The 25693-nt window shown below is 45.1% G+C and overlaps 1 protein-coding gene across 4 annotated transcripts in view; it reads left to right on the forward strand.

The window, feature by feature from the left end:
• The first annotated feature begins 2085 nt into the window (after positions 1-2085).
• Positions 2086-25693, forward strand: part of TNKS2 (tankyrase 2) — an 85097-nt gene continuing 61489 nt past the window's right edge. For 2 of the 4 annotated variants that reach the window (XM_053307628.1, XM_053307631.1), the window contains exons 1-9: positions 2088-2558; positions 3866-4090; positions 5180-5275; positions 6537-6573; positions 7727-7802; positions 10128-10222; positions 14689-14755; positions 15288-15474; positions 16515-16636. In XM_053307628.1, coding sequence (XP_053163603.1) covers positions 2303-2558; positions 3866-4090; positions 5180-5275; positions 6537-6573; positions 7727-7802; positions 10128-10222; positions 14689-14755; positions 15288-15474; positions 16515-16636 — 1161 coding nt within the window. In that variant the 5' untranslated portion in view covers positions 2088-2302. Of the gene's footprint in view, positions 2559-3865; positions 4091-5179; positions 5276-6536; positions 6574-7726; positions 7803-10127; positions 10223-14688; positions 14756-15287; positions 15475-16514; positions 16637-25693 lie in introns of all 4 variants that reach the window. The other 2 variants (XM_053307630.1, XM_053307629.1) reach the window with 2 other exon arrangements.

Genomic DNA, 25693 nt, shown 5'->3' on the forward strand with positions numbered 1-25693 from the left:
GTATGGCCAGTGTGGGGCCACCAATATGACCTCCACCTGGACCTTCGTACCGTTTGCGGAATGATGACTACTGGAGGAAAGGCGAAGAGAAGGCCCGCGGGCCAGGGGTGAGTCAGGGCATCCGCCCCCTCTGCCCCCAGGGCACTGAATCTGGAAAGGAAGCGGTCTAGCTTGGCGTTCTCCAGGGAGGCAAATAAGTCCATCACCGAGGCTCCGAACCTTAGGACAATCCTCTGGAATGCACGAGGGTCCAGTGACCACTCGGCCTGGTTGATTTGGGACCGGCTTAGCCAGTCCACTATCGTGTTTTGGGTCCCGCTGATGTGGTCCGCCTCGAGGGACAAGAGATTCACCTCTGCCCAGCTTATCAGGCTTCCTGCATCAGGGAGTGGGACCTGGTTCCTCCCTGGTGGTTGACGTGTGCTTTTGCCGTGGCGCTGTCTGTGCGAACTAGCACGTGTCGACCTTGGAGCAGTGGGGAGAACTCCCTGAGGGAGTTCAGGAGCTCCAGCCAGTTTATGGAGTTGTCAGGGAAAACTGACAGCCTAGTGCATCAGAGATGTGGGCCCATCAGAAAAGCCTGCCCGGTTGGTGCAATCTGACAGGGACAGGGAAAACTGACAGCCTCGTGCATCAGAGATGTGGACCCCTTTAAAAAGCACGCCTGGGTGGTACTATCTGACAGGGTCAGGGTTAGTGGGATCTGCTGGGTCCCAGCCCAGGAGTGGAAGCATGGTCCCCGGAAACTGATTGGTGCCTAGTGGAGGACTGGAACTCAGGACAGCTGTGTGCATCCGAGATGAGGACCCCTTTAAAAAGCCCGCCTGGGTGGTACAATCTGAAAGGGACAGGGATAGTGGTATCTACTGGGTCGCAGCCCAGGAGTGGAAGCATGCTCCCTGGAAAGTGACTTGATCCCAGTGGAGGACTGGAACTCAGGACAGCCTACTGTATCAGAGATGCAGACGCATCAGAAGAGCCCACCTGGTTGGTGCAATCTGACAGGGACAGGGAAAACTGACAGCCTAGTGCATCAGAAATGTGAACCCATCAGAAAAGCCTGCCCAGTTGGTGCAATCTGAGAGGGACAGGGAAAACTAACAGCCTACTGCATCAGAGATGCAGACCCATCAGAAAAGCCTGCCTGGTTGAACTTGAGATTTGTGGGGTAGTTGGAACTACACCTCTAATAGCTGAACCTGTGTCCAAAAAATATGTTGGGGGCAGTGCAATCTGTTGCAATCGGTGGGGTTGGTGGAACACAGACAGTCCTCCAGAAAATAGCACCCATTGGAGATGTAAAGGGATGGGGGGAGTGGGATATGCTGGTCTCGGCCTAGGAGTGGAAGCATGACCCTTGGAAACTGATTGGAGCATTAGCAAAGCTGCACAATTGGTTAACTTTGCCCATGTTCCTGGAGCACGAAACATTATCAGATAATGTCCGGATTACTAAATGTTACCAGTGTTAATAACAAAACCTCCAATGGCTTAAAAAGTGTCCAATAAGTTCTGCTTGGGACAAGTCTATTTACTAATGCTGATGTTAACTGATTGCAAGACTGTGGAGCACACAAGTCTCTTTACTAGTTCTGAAGTTCTGAACAAGCGTAAGAGCTTCTGACAGGTTTCAGAGAGTATGAGCATTCTTGCCAGCACTCAAGATGTAAGAGTTTCCGTTCAATTGACCTTCAGGGTAAGGGCACTGGCTTCAACTGGAGAGACTGAGCACGCTCTCTACTTGCCAGTTCTCCAGGAATTTCACAGAAATTCACATCTGTCCTCTGGATGCACTATCGGAGTCATTCTTTTTTAATGTTTCAGAATAATTTATTAATTTACAAAATTACACACACAACCACATCTGATGTTTTCTGCAGAACCTGGGTTTCCTTTCTTTGATATTTTAAGCAGGATTGAAAACCTGAGGGGTTTGGGGCAGAAAATAAAATGGAGCTTCGTTTGACCGTACTGAGCATGCTCAGATGCACCGGGCAGGACTCGTCGAGGGGCAGCGGAAAGTGGTACTGCTGCTACCGCTGCCCTCACTCACGTTGTCTGCGTGCGCGCGCGCTTTGGCTGTCCCGCCCACCCATCCTCCCTCCCTCCCTCTCCGGCCGCCTTGGCCAAGGAAGAGGACTGGCTGGCTGAGGCGCTGTCGACGTTGCGGTCTCCGTCCCCGCGGCGGCCGCCTCCTCCTCGCCGACTCCCCCTTTCCCGAAGAGAGAACTCGGGGCAACCATGGCGGGCGTCGGGCTGTGAGCGCAAGCGAAGGAAGGGGGGCGTTTGGGCTCTGCTCGCCATGGCTGGGCGCCGGGGCGCTGGCGGGGGAGGAGGGGTGGCGGCGGCGGCGGCGGCAGCGGCGGGGGGCTCCCTGGGGGAAGCGCTGCCACTGTCGTCCTGCTGTGTCGGGGGAGCCGCGACGGAGCCGGCCCGCGAACTCTTCGAGGCCTGCCGGAACGGCGACGTGGAGCGCGTGAAGCGGCTGGTGCGGCCCGAGAACGTGAACAGCAGGGACACGGCCGGTCGGAAGTCCAGCCCCCTCCACTTCGCCGCAGGTGGGAGAAGCCACAGGGCCCCCCGCGACGCCTCCCCGGCAGGGCTTGGAGAAACCCGGGACTGGGTGCCCCCTCCCAAGGGTGGCGTTTGTATATGTTGGGGCTTAAGGAGGCGGAGGGTGGCTTTTCCCAGCAGCCTCTTCGCTTCTCTCCAGGCTTTGTGTGGAGCTGAGTCTTGCAGAGGGTGGCTTGAGCCCCGAACATCTGCTCGGTGGGTCTAGGCCCTGCTGCTGCTGCTGCTGCTGCTGCTTGTGTTCCAATGACCGCTTCACTATCGCCACGAAAAGCCGGGAGGCGAAGAGCAGATGGCTCCTAATGGAGTCTAGTAGGGCTGACACTCTTTTTGCAAAAATAAAAAACGTCTTGCTCAAGATCTAGTAATTCATGGTCTAGCCTTCTGTTAAATATTTTTAGTACTTTACAGGTTATGTGTGTGTGTTCTCTTTGAAAGATGTGGTTGCTTCATGTACAAGTGTTGTGTTTTACTTCCACACAGCAATTACAGAGCTTGGACTTGTAGTGATCAGCCAAGTATATTGTATTAGCTTGGGCACGTGCTAGAAACCTATAACTGGCAACTATTTTTGTGAACCGCTTAGAGCCTTTGGAGTCAGGCAGTATATAAATTAAAAGTGCAGGGGGAGTATTTTCCAGCAACTGCACAATGAGTAAAACACACGTATGCACTTCTTATTTGAGGATTACACATTATTTGCTGTATAGGAAGTTTCTGTGGGGAAACTTCATGCTTCCTTATATACCAAAATTCCTCAGACTGGGCTTGGAAATACCTTGACTTAATGATATGATGTAATGGTATGTATGCTACATCTTTCATGCATGCTGCTTTTATACACTTTGTTGTTTCTTTATCCATCTGGGCTAGAAACTCGGGACTTTATGGGACCTAGTGTTCAGTCCAGAAATTGCTCTGGCACTGCAGTTTGTATGTGAGCTCAGGATACACAGTCATACTTCTCATGTTCTTATGTTGCTTCTAAAAGATACATAGGCTTTGGAGGATCTCCATGATAGTTTTACTAACTGTCACTTAGTAAAAGGGTGCTTTTGTAGTGGCTTAGTTTAACGAGCTTAATTCATTTTAGCCATTTCATGTGGAAGCTGGATTGGGGAAAATGATTATGCTAATATTATGATTTTGAAGGAGGAGGGTCTGTTTTCATCAGTCTTTTTTTTTTTTTCAGCCAGTAGCAGGTCCAAGACATCTCCTCTAGTTATAACAGTTGTTTGGACTTTGTTACCTTCTGGCTGCCTTCTATTAATTATGTCAAACTCTTGTGTTTCAGGTTTTGGACGAAGGGATGTGGTTGAATATTTGCTTCAGAGTGGTGCTAATGTTCATGCACGAGATGATGGCGGCCTTATTCCACTTCACAATGCTTGCTCTTTTGGTCACGCTGAGGTTGTCAATCTTCTTTTGGGCCATGGTGCAGATCCTAATGCCCGGGATAATTGGAATTATACTCCTCTTCACGAAGCTGCCATTAAGGGAAAAATTGATGTTTGCATAGGTAACTATCAAACTTGTTCTGCCATGTTTTTTCTAAAATGATTTGATAGCCTCCCCCCCTTCCCCCCGCCTTTTTAGAAGGCAAGCTTTCAAACTATCCAGGGCTGTTGTGTAGAAATGAGGGGCAGATTTTATTCTAGATTAAAGTAACTTAACCTGTGATGAGTATTCCTGAAAGACAGAATTGTTAAAAATGTTACATATTATATAAATTACAAATGTATAGTTTTATTTAGCTTCCAGTAGTGGGCTGTGGGCTGAGTAGTTGCTAATGTGGGGAGAGTATAGATTTTGTCATGACCACAGCAGAATACACATAATACATCGTTATGAGTCTCAATGGCACCCATTTGCCTCTCTGCTGCAAAGGCATATGTATGCTGCAAGACACCAACCATTACCTGGAATGGATTGCTAGTGTACTTCTGTATCCCCACATTCAGTCCCTCCTAACTCAAGGACTTCCAACATGTTATTTGCCAGAGCCCTGAGTTGGAGAGGAGAGCTGGTCTGGTGGCAGCAAGCATTACTTGTCCCCTTAGCTTAGCAGGGTCCACCCTGGTGGCATATGAATAGGAGACTATGTGTGAGCACTGTAAGATATTCCCCTCAGGGGATGGAGCCTCAGCCACACTGGGAAGAGCAGAAGGTTTCAAGTTCCCTCCCTGGCTTCTCCAAGATAGGGCTGAGAGAGATTCCTGCCTGCAAGCTTGGAGAAGCTGCTGCCAGTCTGTGAAGACAATACTGAGCTAGATGGACCAATGGTCTGACTCAGTACATGGCAGCTTCCTATGTTCCTGTGACTAGGTGGGGACGCAGGAAGCACATCTGCCTCTTGTTATAGGTAGTGAGGAAGCGATTGCAGACGCACCTGCCATCACAGATAGGCTTTCTCATCTTCAGATGAATGTTACCTTACACCTGAGTGACACACTCAGTATGGTGGCTGTATAGTTTTGTATTAGGAAATCCAAGCACCCCCCTTTGAGCTGCTTTCTTGTTGAGTCCTGATAAGACGTTGCATGCCTATGGAAAGCTTGGATTTTATGTCATAGGTTTTTTAAAAACCAACATTCTTGATGCTTTTTAGTACTGCTGCAGCATGGTGCTGATCCAGTTATTCGTAATACAGATGGAAGAACAGCACTGGACTTAGCAGACCCATCAGCAAAAGCAGTACTTATAGGTAAGTTGTATTGTGCTAAGACTTTTCATCTCTCTTTCCACTGCTCCTTTCCCTAGGTTCTTGTAAAATAAGATGGACCATATTATAGAAGCATGAGCTGTTGCAATTAGAACCTCACTTCCTGATTAAAAATTTGAACCCAAGGTTGCAACCATGATATATGGAAGATCACATATTCTGTAAATGTACTAGGAAAACTTTCTTCCATATTTAACTGTAGCAAACCCTGGTTGGCTATGTGAAAGATGTAATTTGCATAATTATGTTTTTTACCCGTTTCTGGTAATCTACGTATCCTTTGATGCTTATGGAGAATAATGCCGTATGTCTTTTGAGGAGGCTTGATATTTTTAAAAAATGAGAATGTACACAGTGTTTTGTAAAAGGTTACTAAAATAGTTTGTGTTGTACCATTCCAGAAGGAAAATAATAGTAAGCATGTTTAAAATCTTAATTCCATGAATTGTATGTTTGGAAAGATGGTTATTTGTGCAAACTTGGTAACTAGCTTTCAGTGAAGCTGTTCTCATGACCAGCAGGAACCGGGCTAAGGGAGCCCAGCCCAGTTTCTGTAGCTCATGAGAACCAACGGGCTTGAGGGCCTGGTGGCTCTACAGCGGCAAGCCCGCTTGTGTAGCCACCCTCTTAAACAAGGTTAACAGAGTGAGCGCTGCTGTGGCTGCTTGTCTGCCACAGCTGCTTGCAGCCACGGCGGACACATGGGTGGAGGGGGAGAGGTATCCCAGGAATGCACCACGCACTTGCGTGATGCATTACTGGGGCTCCAGGTGGGCAGGGCGCCACACAGCAGCACTTTCCTTCACCCAGCCCCTGTCGTTGCCGGGCAAGACGTGGCGCAGTGCGGAAGTGCCAGAGTCCAGCTGCCGCTCGTCTGAGCAGGCGATTTGCCCGCCCAGAGACAGGTACGTGATCGTCTGCGAGGAGAGCAGGTCAAAGCTGTTCTCCCTGGAGACCTCCTCCCGGCACTATACACTGCTTGTGTGAAGCACCTCAGTGTTTGACTCTTTTCAAGGTTTAAGCTTTTAATCCTAACAATACTATTTATGTAGGTGGACATCACATATATTTTCATATAAATTGGGAGTTCCATTGCTTGCCTTTTAATTATAGCAATTTATCTTTTTTTTAAACTGCATTTGTGTAAAAAATGCTCAAACTATAAGACAAGCAAACACATTTGGACTATAAATGTTTTATATTTTAATTTGAGATAAAATACCATTCTTCATATAACTTTCAGGTGAATACAAGAAAGACGAACTCTTGGAAAGCGCCAGGTATGTAGTAATATAACAGATGAAAGCTAACATCTCAATGGAAAGTTCAGTGGCAGTAAAACAGAGAGGTGCAACCTAACCTGGAAGGTCAAACTATGTTACTTTAGCTATGTGGCTGTGTGCTTATTTCTCCTATGTAAAATTATGTGTGGGAAAAGGACCTGATCTGGACGTCGATGGGGCTTAAGCCCTTTGCCCCCACCACAGTCCTGATTGAAATTAGGACCATCATGAGGGCAAAGGGTTTAACCTCCAACCCTAAACATGCTATGTTGACAAAATAAACAAACATGTGGTTGCGTAGTGCATGTTTAAACTTACATTCAGTTTATTCCCCATGGAATGGTAGTTATTGTGCATAACAGAGCTTATTATGAAGTATTCAGTTAAGAGTTAGAAAGCTGTTGCCATAACTTTGACCTCTATCTATATGCTGATTTGTGCAGATTTTTGTACTAGCCCGCACTTCATGGGAGAGGAGTAAGAATTATTCTCTTTCCAACCTTCATGATGCTTGTTCTTTCATATGTTCTAAAGTGCCTATTAAATCTTCTGTGACACTTCAGTATACATAAAATGCTTTCCTGTAGTGTCTTCTGAACATTTAAGTAACCATTAGCATTTAAAAGCAGGCATCCAAGCAGAATACGCAGATATGATTTGTCTCTGGTGACAAAAGGCTATGATCCTGAATCTGCACTTTGTAAGGACTTAGACTCTTTCATTGCTGTATACAAAAGTTATAGGTTGTTTCAAGATTTTAGCCCCAATCGGAAAAACTGCTTTGGAAATCTTTTAAATGGCTGCTTTCAAATTAGCTTAATGGAGCAAAAGGCTTCTGAGATTAAAACTGAGAAGTCCTTTGACTACTAGTAGCCAAATATTTCCAAGAATTGTCCTTACTCCTTCTGTAGTATATTTACTATAAATTAACACTAGATTTGTTCAGAATCAGAACTGATGATGACTAAGTATAATAAGGCATACAATTGCTTACAAGAAGTACAAGTGATTTGTTTTACTAATAAAATCCTATTTAAAACTGTATTTTAATATGTGTTTCAGTTAGCTATTTGTAGTATTGTAGAGCTGAAAAAAGAAAGATGCTAGTGATATACTTGTGAGTTGTTGAGTAATGTTAATTGCCTTTTAGGAGTGGAAATGAAGAAAAACTAATGGCTCTTCTCACACCACTAAATGTCAACTGCCATGCAAGTGATGGCAGAAAGGTACATTGGTTTAAAAACATAATTAATTAAATGAGAGCTGGTCTTGTGGTAGCAAGCATTACTTGTCCCCTTAGCTAAGCAGGGTCCACCCTGGTTGCATATGAATGGGAGACTAGAACTGTGAGCAATGTAAGATAGTCCCCTCAGGAGATGGAGCTGCTCTGGGAAGAGCAGAAGGTTCCAAGTTCCCTCCCTGGCATCTCTGAGATAGGGCTAAGAGAGATTCCTGCCTGCAACCTTGGAGAAGCCGCTGCCAGTCTGTGTAGACAGTACTGAGCTAGATGGATCTATGGTCTGACTCAGTATATGGCAGCTTCCTATGTTCCTGAATCTTTCATTAAAGAATTCAACTTGAAGTACAGTCCTGTGTATGTTAACTTAGAAGTAAGTTTCATTATATTTGGGCCTTGCTCCCTGGTAAATCTATATAGGTGTTTATCCTTGGTTTAAAACTATCTGGTTCAGGAATATTTACTAGAAATAGAAATCTAATTTTATGTGAAAATATGTGTTTGCACTAGAACCTTCAACTTCATTATATAAACCAAAGAGCTGGATGACTTAGGAACATAGGAAGCTGCCTTATACAGAGTCAGACCATTTGTCCATCTAGTTCAGTATTGTCTACACAGACTGGCAGTGGCTTCTCCAAGGTTGCAAAGTCTCGTCCCTATCTGGAGGTGCCAGGGAGGGAACTTGGAACCTTCTGCAGATGGTTCTGTGGGCATGCAGATGTTCTTCCCAGAGCGGCTCCATCCCCTAAGGGGAATATCTTATAGTGCTCACATGTAGTCTCCCATTCAAATGCAAACCAGGACATACCCTGTTTAGTACAGGGGCCAATGCATTCTTGCTACCACAAGACCAGCTTGCTCAGTGCATTTATAGCCCTTTGGTTTATCAGAATATTCCATTTCTGACATTCTCAGTAAAATTGTCACCAAAATGTCTGTAGTAGAGAACATACACAGCTTGAATTTGTCAAAATATCTGCTGTATAATTGAAAATACTAGTGTGTCATATATTACTAATTACTTTCTATTAACAGTCTTCTTGTGTTTTGGAAAGGGAGGCGAAAAATAAAAATCAGTGTGCCCTTCCTTCTAATTAATTATACAGTATTCCTTTTAAATACACATTTACTCCATTGAAGATGTTACAGGTAGGTCTTATATACCACCTTTCTAAGCTCCCCTTTTGAGTTTTCTAGAAGATCTTTTGAGGTGGATGAGTTGTGACATAGAGAATCCCACCTGTAACAAAGATGACTCTGAACTTAAGATGACCCCCTTGAAAAAGGTTATACCAGTATTTACCCCCCCCCAAAAAAGAGGACTCTGAATAGAATTTAAGTTGGGGGGGGGCATGGTGTTGATTTCTAACTTCAAATAACTTGGAAAAAACATAGTCTTGGATTCAAATAAATTAAGCTGAGAAAATTGCCCTTAGTTTTGTATAGAATATTTGGAGGAATGCTTTTCATTCTTTCTCCGGTTCACTGTGTTGTCTTGAAATACATCTTGGAATTGGATGAAAAAAATTCCTGGTTAAATAATTTTAAGTTCATAATATCCATTACAATTTTAAGGAGAAAATACAGATAACTATCATGAAGAGCAGGGAGCAAAGTCCAGAAAAGTTAAAATAATCTGTTAGTAGGTTTGAGGGAATCCTCTTAGTTAGATATCTGCTATGCTTCAAATAATGTAGAATGTTCTAACTGCTACTGATAGGTGAGGCACGTCATTGACTAGGCAAACTCATTTTGTGTAGATTATCCTTATAGGAAAGTTCAAGAAATTAACTATATGTAATAGAACGTTTTATTTGTGTGCTTGCAAGTGGGAAGTAAAAGAACAGTTTGAAATTTGTAGGATTTCAACTTCAAACATTATTCATTTTATTGTATAATGACCATGTATAGCAAATTTGCATCTGAGAAAGATCTGCTTTTCTTGGGCATGATGTGGTTTCGGAATTATTGATCTGATTATTGAGAGATAAAAATCTGTTGAGAACAATTATAGTTAAAATTCTGACTATATTCAGAATTTCTTCTCAAAACTACAAAAATATATATTAAACTTTCACTAAACATATTCCAATGTAAAAACTATTTCATTTGGATAATTTAAGTGGTTGGATTATTCATGCAAAGTTTGGTATCTGTAGGTCAATGGGAAGTATGGCTTTATTTTGCAGAAACAAAAAAATTCTTCAAAATGTGTAATAGATGTTTGAAAGTTCTTAATTAGCAGTTACTTCTAATTTTCTGTATTTGTTAGATTTAATGTTAAATCTGTTTAAATCTATTCTGTTTGTAGTCTACTCCATTACACTTAGCAGCTGGCTATAACCGTGTAAAGATTGTTCAGCTGCTATTACAGCATGGAGCAGATGTACATGCTAAGGATAAGGGGTGAGTGTATCTTTCTGCAATCTGTATTTTATGTCGGAAAAACTGACATGTCTGCACTAGTAACATTTTATTCTAAGAGCAAACTATCTCAGTTGTGTCTTTAGAAACTTTGAATTCTTAATCAGCTTGTTAAATGAGGCTTTCAAATAAACAAAATGTTTTAATATTAATTTTCACTAGTGTCATTTGGATTCCTTTCTTTAGCATATTGCACATGGCAAAGATAGTAGTTCTGCAGTACTGAAATATTTTCACTTGGGCTTCCCTAACTAATTCTGCCATGTAGGCTGAACTGTCACTAATTTTTACCATATTTTAATTGGTCTCCAATGCTGCCTGTTTTTGGTTTGTAATCATATTGACCTGGGGAGTTTTAATCAAGTTAACAGAATTCTTTTTTATTTAGTTCTCCTCCATATAAATGTGATGTTGATCCTAAAAATAAACATCCACCCAGTTTTTATTCTTTGCACTATTTAGCACCATATTGGAGCTTTCTCCCACAGCATTTGATTCTTCAGCAGGGAAGAAGTGCATCGGACAGTGGGTTGCTCCTTGTTACTCGCTCCTAGACAGGGCCAATAGAAAACAACTTGGAGGCCCTCTCCCTTCGAGTAGAAGGAGCCTCCCTTGGATCCCCAGTTCTGCCTTGTCTCACTCCAGTTAGGTAGGGTGGCTGCAATGCTCTTCAAGTCTACCTTTTTTCCAGTCGTTTCTTGCACTATATTTTTAAAAAAACAGCAGGGGTTTGTCTTCAAGGGAATCATTCCCTGAGGCAGATGCCATTCAGTGGGTGCTGCCCCACCTTCACCCCTGTGCAAGCTTTGCAAGTTGGGTTTCGGGGCTGAACCCCCCACCCAAAGAAGATGATGGAGGCCTCAGGCTCCGCATCGCAGGTTGGCTGCTCTGCGACTACAGGCATCTGCTTGATCCAGCAAGGAGCCTGCATTCATTGGGACTTTCCACTCTCCATGCTGCTGCAGCCACAGGGAGCTCCTCCAAGGCAGGAGATGTGCTGGCTTCTGATCTCACTGAGAAGAAGGAAGGGGACCTCTGTTGCTCAAGCCTGCCTCAAGGGGCAGAGCCTCAAAAAAAACCTGACCTTTTTTCCCTCGTCCATCTCCTGGGAAGCAGGGTCTCATACTATGATTTGGTCTCTTGAGCGAGATCCCATCACACCCACTACAGTGGGCCCTTCTTCCTTATCAGATCATCTAGATTTTGGGGTCCAATATCTCTCTCACTACCAGTCAGGAAATCCTTTCTCTGGTGCGGTTCTCCAGCCCTGAGTTATGCAGTTCACCTTCTCCTTCAGACAAAATTCAGGTAACCATGAATACCAGCTTTTTTGGGGTGGGGTGGTTATTGCGATTCTCTTGTAGCTCAATGCCAGTGGGTACAGGAGGAAAGCTCTCACAGCATCAGTTGGCTGGAGCTTTGGGCAATCCCCCTCCACCTCTTGGCCTTCCAGACATCGCTACATTTTCATCTGGATGGACAGCAAAAGCCACATGAACCGATGGGGGCACCCGTTCCAAATCGCTCATGGCAGAAGCCACTCTTCTATTTGAATGGGCAAAGAGTCATCTTCTCTCAATTTCAGCAGAACACCTCTGCGGAGCAGAAAACGTTCAAGCAGACTGGCTCAGAGTGTAGATCCGCGTAGTGGTCCCTAAACAACAAGACCTTTCAAAAGATTCGACACATGTTTGGCATTATGGGGATGGACCTTTTTGGTCTCCATTGAATGCCAAACTCCCCATGTTCTTGAGGTTTCACAGCCCTTCAGCAGCAGGTATGGATGCCCTGGTCCAGAGGTGGCCAATCAGGCACCTGCATACATTCCCGCCACAGGCAATATTGCACATGACAATTCAAAGGATCAGGGTTTGCAAAGCGGAGATGGTGTTTATGGCTCCAGCATGGCCTCGTAGAGCATGGTTCTCAGACCTGATTCAGTTATCAGTGGGAACCCCTACCCCTTCCTCTGAGGGGGAAAGCCCAGACCGACTTCATCAGGTGAAGTGATCCTGCACTCAAATCCAGGATGGCTGAAACTCAAAGCATGGCAATCGAGCAGGAAGCACTCAAAAGGAAAGGCTTATTCGGACAGGGTATTTTCTACCTTTCTTCTAGGCGAGGGTCCACCAAGAGATTATAACAACCTTCCTGGAAAACATTCTCTAGGTTGTGCAAAGGAGAGGTAGTAGATCCTACCTCAGCTTCTATCAGTTCAGTCCTTTCCTTCTTGCAGACCAGGCTGGATGGGGTCTAAAACCAAATACCCTTAAGAGACAAGTGGCGGCCCTATCCTCCATTTTGAAAGTTAACCATTCATCTTCTCTCTGTTAACCCACACATTAAGAGGCTTCTAAGGGAAGCAGTGCTCTTGAGCCCACCTGTCGTTCACAGGTTTCCCACATGGGATCTGAATTTGGTCTTGCAGGTTCTTACTAAGGCTCTTTTTGAAACTCTGAGGTCAGTTGCCCCTTACATTTCTTGCCTGGAATGTTCTTTTCTTAATAGATATCACTTCAGCTCATAGAGTGACAGAGTTAGGGGCACTTTCAGTAAGAAAAGAGGTCAGTCAGATTTTTCCAGACTACATTTTGCTATGCACAGATCCTTCATTTGTGGCTAAAATAAATTTGGCTCTCCAAAGGGCTCAGAAATACTTCTTATCTGTCTTCTGTTCTAATCCAGCTAACCCTAAGGAAAAATCTTGGCACATCTTCAATCTCAGATACCATTAAAATTTATGTCAAATGGGCTAACACTTTTTGCCAATCTAAGTCTTTTTTCATCCCCTTCAATTCCTACTCCCTAGGCAAGAAGGTCTCCTCTTCTACTCTCTCCAGATGGATCAGAGCTTGCCTCTCTCAGGCTTACTCCTCCTCTGAAGTTCCACCATCTTCAGGAATTGCGGCACACTCCACACAAAGCGCGGCTACTTCAGCCGCTTTTTCTACACCAGACCTTGTTGATTGATACTTGTCAGGCAGCAACCTGGTTATTTCCATCAACCTTCATCCAACATTAAAAACTGAATTCTCTAGCATTGGCCGACGCCTCATATGGCAGGAAGGTCCTACAGCGTGTGGTCAAAATGTAGGTAGTAGAGAGACCTTCCCAGGGGGCCGGAAGCTGATGTAGATCCTGCTGTTGGATGCACATATTCTCTGCTGGACAATTCAACATTGTGACTTACGTGAAGAGTCAATTCTCAGCAGGGAAATGGAGTGCATCTGCTCCACCCTTCTCTCTGCTCAGTGTTTGCAGCACGAAGATTTCTGTTAATTTTTCATACCAGTTGTGACAGCTTTATAACTGGAAGGTGAACTCCTTCCATTTCTGCTATCATGTTAGCCTTTATTCTGGCTTTACCTTTCTCATGGGAACATAGGAAGCTGCCATATACTGAGTTAGATCATCATTATTATTTATTTAACAAACGTTATCTGTTGTCAATTTTTCATACCTGTTGTGACAGCTTTATAATTGGGAGGTGTACTCCTTCCATTTCTGCTATCGTGTTAGCCTTTATTCTGGCTTTACCTTTCTCATAGGAACATAGGAAGGTGCCATATACTGAGTCAGACCATTATTATTATTAATATTACTACTACTACTACTACTACTACTACATTTATATTCCGCTTTTCCTCCAAGGAGCCCAGAGCGATGTACTACATACTTAAGTTTCTCCTCACAACAACCCTGTCTAGTAGGTTAGGCTGAGAGAGAAGTGACTGGCCCAGAGTCACCCAGAAAGTCTCATGGCTGAATGGGGATTTGAACTCGGATCTCCCCCAGTCCTAGTCCAGCACTCTAACCACTACGTGACGCTGGCTCATTGGATAGACCATTGGTCCATCTAGCTCAGTATTGTCTACACAGACTGGCAGTGGCTTCTCCAAGGTTGCAGGCAGGAATCTCTCTCAGTCCTATCTTGGAGATGCCAGGGAGGGAACTTGAAACCTAGATGCTCTTCCCAGAGCGGCTCCATCCCCTAAGAGGAATATCTCACAGTGCTAACACATGTAGTCTCCCATTCATATGCAACCAGGGTGGACCCTGCTTAGCTAAGGGGACAAGTCATGCTTGCTACGACAAGACCAGCTCTACTTCTAATGCATCATTGGCATGGTAAGACAGATCTGGGGATCCAAGGGAGGCTCTTCCTACTCGAAGGGAGGGGGTCTCTGGGCTTTTTTCTAATGGCCCTCTCTAGGAGCAAGCGATGAGGAGCAACCCACTATCGGATGTACCCCGTTTCCCTGCTGAGAATTGACTCTTCAGATAAGTCACAATGTTCCATTTTCTGACCTATCAGACAAACATTTGGATTTTCTGTTTAATTCTATTGAGAAATCGTTATTGATCATCTTGAAGTTTCTTGAAAAAAATTGTATCTATGTTTGCAATGCTTATGTATTCTATTTACTGAGATATTTTTTATTATTTAGAGATCTGGTGCCTCTTCATAATGCGTGTTCCTATGGTCACTATGAAGTAACAGAACTTCTGGTCAAGGTTAGTTCTTTAATTGTGTGCCATTTTTATTGGGAAGCTGTTGTGGCTTGTATTATCTATTTCCAGGAATTTTTGAAGGTGTTTGAAAGATACAATACAGATTAGTTAGAACTGTGTCCCTTAGAATGGCATGAAAGTATGTGTGCTGTTCAACACACCAATTTTAGATTAATTATATTCCTGAAGTAAACAACTTTTTGAAGGAAATATTAGACTGATTTTGTTTGTTGCTTGAACACGTGAAACTGCTAAACTTACTGTTATGTAGTGCCTACAATGTTGTTCTAAGCTTTTGGAAACCCACATCCAAACCCATTGGGTTGCAAACTCATGAATCTCATCATTAAACTAAACTGTCATTTTGGGCTATTTTTGGAAGGAGAGTGAATACAAATATAAGTATAGCATTTAGACCCTGTTTTAGATTATGTTTTGAGGAGTATCATGCTTTTCTACGATCATCTGAGTTCCACTGTGGTATTATCCAAGAAAAAAAGACAAAATAATGAAACATGTCTCTCTCCTCTGCTAGCACGGAGCATGTGTAAATGCAATGGATCTGTGGCAATTTACTCCTCTGCATGAAGCCGCTTCTAAGAACAGAGTGGAAGTGTGTTCCCTCTTGCTGAGCTATGGTGCTGATCCTACATTGTTAAACTGCCATAATAAAAGTACCATTGACTTGGCTCCCACACCCCAGTTAAAAGAACGGTTGGCATGTGAGTACACAGAAAATAGGAAGTATTTATGCATTTTTATTCTTCAGCTTTCACCATGCATTCAGAAATCTTAGCTATCCTTGGTAGCCAGCTATTTCACCTCTCCCCTACATCTTTTGGCATGCAGAAAGTTAGAGACAGGACCCTGCTCCTCTGCTGAGCATAGAACTTGGGAAAGCTAAAGCCTTGATCTCTTTACTTTGCACTATATTTGGGAAGCACTCGGAATACCATCAGAAGATTGTACAGTTGGAAACTGGACCCCATGTCTTGGAGTTTGGGAACAGTTTCTGTCATGACTCTTTTAAAGTGGGATATGGAGTCTGAGTTGCATGGATATGCAACACTCAAAATGCAATTCAGTAGTTATCACCTTATTAGAATGACATGGCAATGACAACCTTTTATGGACCCTTGTGACTCCAGTGCTCTGTTTGGTCAGAGTTTGCTGCAGAGTCGGTGGGTATACAGTGGGTATACTCAGACTCTTGAGTATAGCGTCTAGCAAGCTTCATCTAAAAGGAAGATAATATCTTTTACTAGAAAAAACATTAACAAGACATTTGAGGCATAAAATTGCTTTTAAAAATATGTAGCAATGATTGTCTAACAAGAAGACAGATTTACTGACTTGCGAGGGAAAGGAAATGTTCTGAAATATAACTTCTGCAATATGCATCTTAATAGAAAATGGTGTGGAGGCTTTTTAGAGTTTTTTACAATGGTTTGAAAGGAATGCTATCATAACTGAAGCAAAACACTCTTGATAGTGAACAGGTTCGGACATCAAATGGAACCTCCGTTAAATGTCTGCTAGTGGTGGGACCACACATTCCCCACCCCTTCCCCTTGCTTGCATGTGTAGAATTCTACTTCCAACTGAGGTAGGAACAGACCAGCATCCATTAAGATTTCCAATTAGAGCACTCTGGCTTATTCTAACCAACATACTTGAAATAAAGAGAAGTAGAACTCTTGTGATATATGAACCCACCCTGTTTTAGAGACCTATATGCCATAAAACCTGTTTTCTCTTCTAGATGAATTCAGAGGTCACTCGCTGCTGCAGGCTGCAAGGGAGTCTGATGTAGCGCGTGTAAAAAAGCACCTCTCTCTTGAGATCGTAAACTTCAAGCATCCCCAAACTCATGAAACTGCCTTGGTAATATGTTAAGCATATATTTTTCAAATATGTAGAAGTTGTGCTGTAGCTGAGATAGGCAAGTGAAGTAACATTTTATTTTATTTGTTTGCATTACAATGTATCAATCATCTTTCATCATGTGCCTCAAGGTTGTGTACAACATAAAATATACAATTATATTTTAGCAGTAAAAAGAAATACAGACTAATACGGGGCCGGGAGGGAGACATCCCATGAGCAGCATCTAAACATAGATGAGAAGCTCTTCATTGAAGCCTCTACTTTCTGAAGGCCTGGGTAAAAAGCCAGACCTTCAAGACGACCCTGGCCTGCATGTACAACTGAGCCTCAACTGGTGTCGGCACACAGAGCAGAACATTCCCTAAGACTTGTAGGGTGGGTAGACTCAACTGGGAGCAGATGGTCCTTCAGATAACTAGGGCCCAGGCTGTTTAGGGCTTTAAAGGTGATATAACTGGTAGGTTTGTGCAAATGTTTGATGCCAAATATTTCCCAGTGGGGAAAGTGCTAGAAAGGGCTCCACTTCCCAGTGCTCCCTGCATGCCTTCCCAGGTGACACTGTGGTTCACCCAGGCTCTGTGAATGTTTAAGGAGCTCCACCAGCACTGGGAATGGCGGAGACTACACAGATGTGATCAGTGGAAATGGCCACCTCTGAACAGTTCCTTGTGGGGGGTGGGGGACATGTATGCAAATTATTTGATTTTGACTATTTGGAGCCAGATACTTACATAGCTCCAGTAACCAGCACCTTGAATTCTTAAACCGTCCTCTGTGTACCATACAGCATTAATCTAAATTGCAAAAGTACCTAGATGTGGGTGACAATAACAGGTTTGCCTGTTTAAGGGAGAGTTGCAGCTGGCACACTAGCCTAAACTCTGCAAAGACATTTCTATCCACAACCACCACCTGTACATCACTTGTACAGGTGGTGGGTAGGAAACCTGGAGGACAGAATAAGAGAGATTCATCCTCCACCCCAACTCATTCAATTAGATCTCCATCGCACATAAGAGGTCAGCTTGCTCGTCTAAAATAAGATCCCAGATGAAATGTTTTTGCACTCATTGGTCTGGCATTCAGCAGCAGAGCCTTAAACCTTGAGGAAACGTTTTCAGAACTCCCTAGACATTTGGAATTGTAAAGAGGGTCAGAAAGAAATACAGCCCTTACAAGTCTGAATCTCTTGCCCCTAGAATCTCTACCATCATATCTCTCTCGGTGGTAGAATCTCTACCATCATATTGGCCCAATCTCTACCATAATATCTCTCTTTATCTACTAGGTGTTCCTAGATCCTCCATAGGTGCCCACTCTGCCAGGCACACCTCCCCCTGCACATCCACACACTGCTTCCAAAATCTTCACAATATCTTCCACTCAGCCTTTGGACACCCCATTCTGAAAGCACCCACAGATGGACCAGTTTCTGATACTAAAAAACATCCATGCACACAATCTAGATCAGGGATTCTCAACGTTGGGTCCCCAGATGTTATTGGACTTCAATTCCCACAATCCCCAGCCCCAGTGGCCTTCAGTTGGGGATTATGGGAGTTGAAGTACAATAACATCTGGGGACCCAACATTGAGAATCCCTTATCTAGATGAAAACCACAATTACCCTCTGCACACAATATCTTTACTCGTTTGTATAAATTGATAAGCTGGCAATGCAATACGCATATTTAAGGTGACTCCCAAGTACTCTTTTAAGGTCTTCAAATTTATTAGGTAAAAACATACAATACCTTGTAAAAATGTTATTTTAAATGTTGTTTAATCAAATGCCAGCCTCAGTGATGTTCATCTTCTGTGGATCACCTGCTTATAATGTTCACAGCTTTAATTACACACACCTTGGCAGTAATTTCAATCAAACAAATGAGGTAAACAGGTGGGGGGGGAGAAGACGAGATAAAGGGAACCAAGGTCATTCAGTTGTGTGTCTGTATTCCTACATTACATACTCTTTAATAGCCAATATACTTCACGGTCTTCTTTAACTCTTCCCTGTCATTTACACTGGGTTTGAGTTTATCTGTCTTATCTATAGCCTCTCTAATCTTTCTTCGTACTAAGTGACGCTCCACCTCCAATACATCCACCTTAATTGGCATTGTTATTCCCTCATGATATTTGATCATATGTACTTACCATGGCCTCTCTCTTTCTTCATTTACTTTGTATCTGCCAAGTGTTTAAGTCTAGTGATTAACTCTCTTCCTGTTTCTCCAGTATAAAACTCTCCACAGTCTTTACAAGTTATTCTATACACTAAACCTTTTAATCCACAACTCCCCTCCCCCATTTCACATACTGGGCAATCGGTCTTGTCACATCTCCTAACATATAACCTTGTTCTCACCAGTTGTTGTTTCAGTGTCTTAGCTAACTGACCCACTACATTGGCCTTAATGTCATACTTATGCAACATTCTCTGACATTGTCTAACAAAATTGTCAGATAGGAAAGGAATTTTCAAAACATTTTTAACGTTGTTACAAGGTATTATCTGTTTTTACGTAATAAATGTGAAGGCCTTAAAGGAGTATTTATTCATTTGATTGAAACTGCTCTCACTAGTCCTGCAACCTTTCCAGGGACTTGCTAGATGTAAAGGAGAGCATCTGAGCTATATGCCAAGTCCTGCTCTCATCAGGATTCTGGCCAGGGCTAAATGGTAGAAAAGCACCTACTCAAGATTGGTATAGCCCCTCCCTCATACTGAGGCCCAAAGCAGAGACAAAAGGGTAGATTCTCAGTTTCACAGCCAACTGAAGCCTCTCTTCACAGTAGGCACAAAAACACTCCCTCAACTGGTAGTGCCTGCAATGGCCTGATCTGGTTTGAGATCCATCGATGCCCATAAGAATGGGGTTCTGCGCCTGCGCAGGATCCCCGTGGTATCCATGCCTGAGCTCGTCGTAGCGCCCAAGCCACGCCCCCACGCTGCTGCGTGCTATATAAGGCGTGGCTGAGGCGCGTAGTCCCTCAGTTCTTTTCCGACCACCTTGTGTCCTGGACCTGCAGTCTGTGCCTCTTCGTCTTTACTAGTTCCTCTGTTGTTCATCTATCCTCTTGACTCGGACTGGAAATTTCGGACTTCTCTGGCTCTATTTGACTTGGACTGGCTTCTGTGACTTCTCTGGCTCTACTTACGGAACAGCATTCGGTAACTCTCTGGCTGTTGTTTTGGACTGGCTTCGGTGACTTCTGGCAAACGGATGCGGTACGGCTTTGACCTTGATATGGCTGACAGGAAAAAATCTTTCAAATGGTGTGAAGGCTGCAGGGCTAAGTTACCTTCCAAAGACCTTCATGATCTCTGCCTTTTGTGCCTTGGTGAGGAGCATAACGTCTCCTCCTGTAAAATCTGTCTGTCTTTCTCGAAACAGACTCGAAAGAATCAGGCTCTTCGCCTCCGTGCGGCGATTTACGATGATGTTTTGAGCCCTTCTACACCAGTAACTCCTCGACCGTTGACATCTAAGGCGCCAAAACCTTCTTCAACGTCGAGCAGGGAAAAAACCTCCGACATAGTTCCCGCCAAAACTTTGTCGATGTAGAGAACCGCCTCGACATCGGATAGACGCTCGACACTTGAAAAGACCCCATCAAAGAGCTCAGGCTCTTCTACCTCAAAGCCCTCTCATCACTCCAAAGACCGTGATAAGGCTTCGAAACATCGACATGGCGACCTCTCGACTCCGACTGACTCTAAACATCGAAAGATTCGCGAGAGCCCATGGGGTCACACACTATCTCCCTCTACAGCGCAATCATTGGAATCGGTATCAAAGCCATCGACGTCGACTGACTCCGCAGTACAGGTGGTGGTTCTGGAGGAGCTACCTGTTTCCTCGACACAGATAATTATCGACGTGGATGCCCCGGCGTCGCGTCCTCCCGTTACCGACATGTCGACATTGAGAATGCTCGATGCCGAACCATCTCAATTGACTACATTGGACCCTGTTTCCTCCTTCAACGCCGGACAAGTTTTGCGCGACGACGAGCGGGCTTCAAACCTTCATCGCTCTCCACGAGCTTCAGTACCGACAGCAAGAACTCTCTCACCAGCTCCGACACCTCTAGCTTCGTCAGCCTCGCCTTCGACACCGCAAGCCTCGGCTTTTGTGCCATCCACCTTGCACACTCCAATCCTGTCGACATCGATGCAAGTAACCTCTCGATATCGACCCCCGATACCGACTTTCCAGGTTGTGGATGTCGATGCCGAAGAGACTGTCCCAGCAGCAACCCGATCTCTTCTGTCTCTCCTGGACTCGACGTCGAGCGGCCGCTCGACATTCACCGGCTTCCCTTCAGTGGGCATTGAAGCTGAGGAAGGAACGCCTACCTCGTCTCATCCTCCGGCTCCACCATCCTCCAGCAACTTGCCACACACTCCTTGGCATTCCTGTGGCTACAGACACCCTTCATTGGGAGTCTCTTCTCCAGCTGGTCCCTACAGGGATGGCGCTAACCTGCCCTGGAGGCCAGTGACACCTGCTCATCCCTTTTCCACCTTTACGACAATTGCGACCCAAACGTATGGCTCCACGAGGAGCCATCGCGCCACACAGACTTCATCACTCCAACTTACATCTACATCTACACAGACAGATCTTCTAACACTACAAAACAATTCAGCCACGCAAACGGATCCTCACCGTGCTGAGGACGCTCAGCTGCAACCTGCCTCTCCTTCGGAACATTACGGCTCCTCTGACTTTGAGTCCGACCCTGAAGACACCAGCTCTATTGTGGAACCACCTACAGATGTGGCACCGGTGACCTATGTTTCACCAAATGATGAAATGAAAGCATACCACAAACAAATTCGGGCCGTGGCTGATGCTCTTGGTCTAGATATCCAGTCGCAGTTGGTGACTATTGACGACCCAGTATATACATTTATGTTGAAGTCTCAAATGACTGCCCCAGTTGCCCTTCCAATGTTGCCAGTAATTACAAGGGCTGCGAAATGCGCTTGGGAAGTCCTCCACACTTCCACCCCGACTTCAAAGAAATTGGAAAGTCTTTATAGGATTCAAGATAAGGACAATGACTATCTGCTCAAGCACCCGGCGCCTAACTCTCTAGTAATAGATTGTGCTGCGGCGTCTAAGTCTGGCAAGAGGTACACAGTCCCTCCTGACAAGGAAGGCAGGAAACTGGACCTATTGGGAAGGAAGATCTATTCGACTTCTTGCCTTTCTATTAAGGTAGCGAACTATGCAGCCTGCACTACAATGTATACTCACGGTCTCTGGGAACAGTTAGAAAAAGATTTGGACTGCCTATCTTTAGAAGACTTTAAAGCTAAGTTCCACCAAGTCCTAGAGAACTCAGGGGACCTAACACGCAGACAGCTCAGCATTGCCAAACATCTGGCTGAGAGCGAATCCCGGGCAATGACGGCAGCAATAACCCTGAGAAGACATGCTTGGCTGAGGTCTACGGGACTCCAAATGGACATGAGAGAAAGAATAGAAGGATTGCCATTTGATGGTACCGGCCTTTTCAGTGAAACAACTGACTCCACTATGGAGCAGTTAAAGAAATCAAAATTCACTGCAAAGACTTTTAGCTCGCATCCCTCGACCTCTTCCTCAACATCAATGTACAGGAACAACTATGGAAAATTCAGACCTTCCTACAGATCACAAGACAGGCGTGACTTTAGGAAGCCCTACTCTTCTTACCAACGTCGCCCGTTCTATCATAAGAAAAAGGCTCCTCAATCACAGCGAGCGAAGCCACAGGAGGCCCAGAAGCGTCTTTGAAACTGTGGACTGCCCATTGACACCTGCCTCCCTACCGTCTCCACTCATCCCCTCTGACCTGCCTGCGGGGGCTTCTCCACCAGCACTGATGGATCTCTCCATCTTTCCGTCCCAGCCAATAATCAAACTGGCAAGCCATGCCCCCGCATGGCGCAATATAACATCGGACCAGTGGGTCCTGAAGATTATAACGTGTGGTTACGCGATCAAATTCAGGACTCTTCCACGCTTCATGGGGATAAGACGCACTCCCTCTTCGGAGCTGCTTCTACAGGAGGTGAAGGAACTGCTAGAGAAGGGGGCTATTGCCCCGGTGTCATGGGCAGACAGGCTAACGGGGTTCTATTCACACTATTTTCAGATCCCCAAGAGGGATGGGGGGATCCATCCGTCCCATCATGGACCTCCGTTGCCTAAACAGGTTCATCCACGTCAAAAAGTTCCGTGTGATGGTGTTGCAACAGATCCTCCCGCTACTCCAGGGGGGAAAGTGGCTTGCGACGCTGGATCTCAGGGACGCCTATTTTCATATCAATATACGTCCGGGCACCGCAAATACCTACGTTTCACTGTCGGCGACAAAGTGTTTCAATACAATGTATTGCCCTTTGGATTGTCCACCGCTCCGAGGGTTTTTACAAAATGTATGGCAGCGGTGATTGCCCATCTAAGAACCAGGGGTGTATCGATCTATCCCTACCTGGACGACTGGCTCCTGTCCACAAAGGACAAAGACGAGTTAGTTTTGCACATCCAATATGTAGTGAACCTGCTTCGCGACTTGGGCATCCAAATAAACTGGAAGAAATCGCATCTGGAACCATCACCTATAATCTCCTACATAGGGGCAATCCTAGACACATCACAACAAAGGGCTTTTCTCCTGGAGGACAGGTTCAACTGCATTCTGAATCTCATCTCCAAGTTTCAAGATCATCCCCTACAACCAGCCCGTATGATTCAACGTCTGTTGGGTCTAATGTCAGCTTGCAATACAGTGATCTATTATGCAAGACTCAAAATGAGAAAGCTCCAACTCTGGTTTCTTTCAGTATTTCATCCCATCAGAGAGAGTCAATCGAAGCACCTTCTACTTCCCCCGGAAGTACTTCGGTCGTTCTCCTGGTGGACCAACCGAAAAAACCTACTCGAGGGAGTACCCTTTCAATCCCCCTCCCCTTCAGTTTGGATGGCGACGGATGCCTCGCTCCAGGGCTGGGGGGCCCATTGCGACAACCACAAAATTCAAGGGAAGTGGTCCCCTCAACATGCCAAATTGCACATCAATTTCCTAGAACTTCTGGCAGTTTTTCAAGCACTACAGTCATTCCTACCTGTCCTTCAAGGGAAAATTGTTCAGATCCACCTCGACAACACAACCGCTCAGGCATATATAAACCGCCAGGGAGGGACGGTCTCCCGAAGTCTGTGTGCTCTCAGTGTTCAGATGTGGCACTGGTGTATTCTACATCGCATTTACCCCATAGCTGTTCACATCAAAGGTCTGGACAACACCCTAGCAGACAACCTGAGCAGAGTCTTCTTGCAGGACCGTCAGCACGAATGGGAACTCCGGACAGATGTGATAACTCCCTTCTTCGACCGATGGATGAGGCCTTCAGTGGACCTCTTTGCTTGCTCAGAGAACACGAAATGTGATCGCTTCAGTTCGAGGCCGGGCCACGACACTCTTTCTCTCGGAGATGCCTTTCAGTTGGATTGGTCCCTAGAGACGCCTTACATGTCCCCCCCCCCGCCACTAATACACAGAGTGGTAGCCTGTCTTCTCTGCAATCCGACCAGCTGCATCCTAGTGACTCCGTGGTGGCCAAGACAGCCTTGGTTTCCACAGGTATGCAGACTGGCAAAGAACTGCTACGAACACCTACCTTACTATCCGGATCTCCTCACTCAAGATGGAGGTCTCATTCTCCACCCAGACGTCCAAACCCTCCATCTAACTGTGTGGAGGATAATCTGCTGACTCATATTCTACTCAATCAGCGCAAGGAATCTACGCACCGCAACTACAAGCACAAATGGGACCGTTTTAGATCATATGCATGCTCCAAGGGATTCCTCCCGAAACGAGCTGCAGTCCGTGAGGTTCTACAATACCTTACATCTTTGAAAGCAAAAGGTCTGGCTAACGTGTCTTTGAGAGTCCATCTATCTGCGTTGTCTGCATTCCATCCGGGTAGTGATGGATCGACACTGTTCTCACACCCGTTAAGCAAGGCCTTCCTGAAAGGCCTGTCAAGGGTGTACCCTACAATCAGGACACCAGTAGAACCATGGAGCTTATCGCTGGTTCTATCATCACTGACTCAGGCTCCCTTTGAGCCCATGGCTACGTTCTCCCTTAAACACCTTTCTTGGAAGACGAGCTTCCTGATTGCTGTCACAACAGCAAGACGTGTGAGCGAACTGACAGCTCTCAGGGTGGACTCCCCTTATACTTTATTTCATCCAGACAAAGTCCGTATGCGCTTAGACCCTACGTTCTTACCAAAAGTTGTATCTGACTTCCACTTGAACCAGGATATCATCTTGCCTACATTCTTCGGGAACCCTACTTCTGCTCTGGAGCGCTCGTTGCATGCTCTGGATGTACGCCGTGCCCTCCTGTACTACATGGACCGCACAAAATCCTTCAGACTGTCTACTCGCCTATTCATATCCTATAAGGGGCCAAGGAAAGGATCCCCAATTTCAAGACAAAGATTGTCCAGATGGTTGGTGGAACTTATTCTCCTGACATATCATCTACAAGGCAAATCACCTCCAGAAGCCATTAAGGCCCACTCTACCAGGGCTGAGGCTTCTTCCGCTGCACACCTCTCTGGGGTCTTGTTCAGAGATATCTGTAAGGCCGCAACTTGGTCTTCAGAGTCTCCCTTTGTTAAGCACTACGCCATAGATGTACGCTCTGCGGCAGAGGCTACCTTTGGGAGAAGTGTTTTAAAACAGGTGTTATTTTGACTACTGCTCCCCCCTCCTAATGGAGCTTGCTAAACACCCATTCTTATGGGCATCGACGGATCTCGAACCAGATAGACAGGTTGCTTACCTGTAACTGATGATCTGGTAGAGATCCGTCGATATCCATAAGACCCTCCCGACCTTCCCCTCTGCAGTAGTGCTGCTTCTATGTGCGTACAGGTGTGTGGCCTCTATCCTCTTCGGATATTCTCGCTTTTTCATAGATGGTCTTACCTGTAAAAAAATTTTTGATGATCGTTCTCCACGGCGGTCGTCC

This window comes from Hemicordylus capensis, chromosome 3 (assembly GCF_027244095.1).
Source record: "Hemicordylus capensis ecotype Gifberg chromosome 3, rHemCap1.1.pri, whole genome shotgun sequence".
NCBI classification, from domain to species: domain Eukaryota; kingdom Metazoa; phylum Chordata; class Lepidosauria; order Squamata; family Cordylidae; genus Hemicordylus; species Hemicordylus capensis.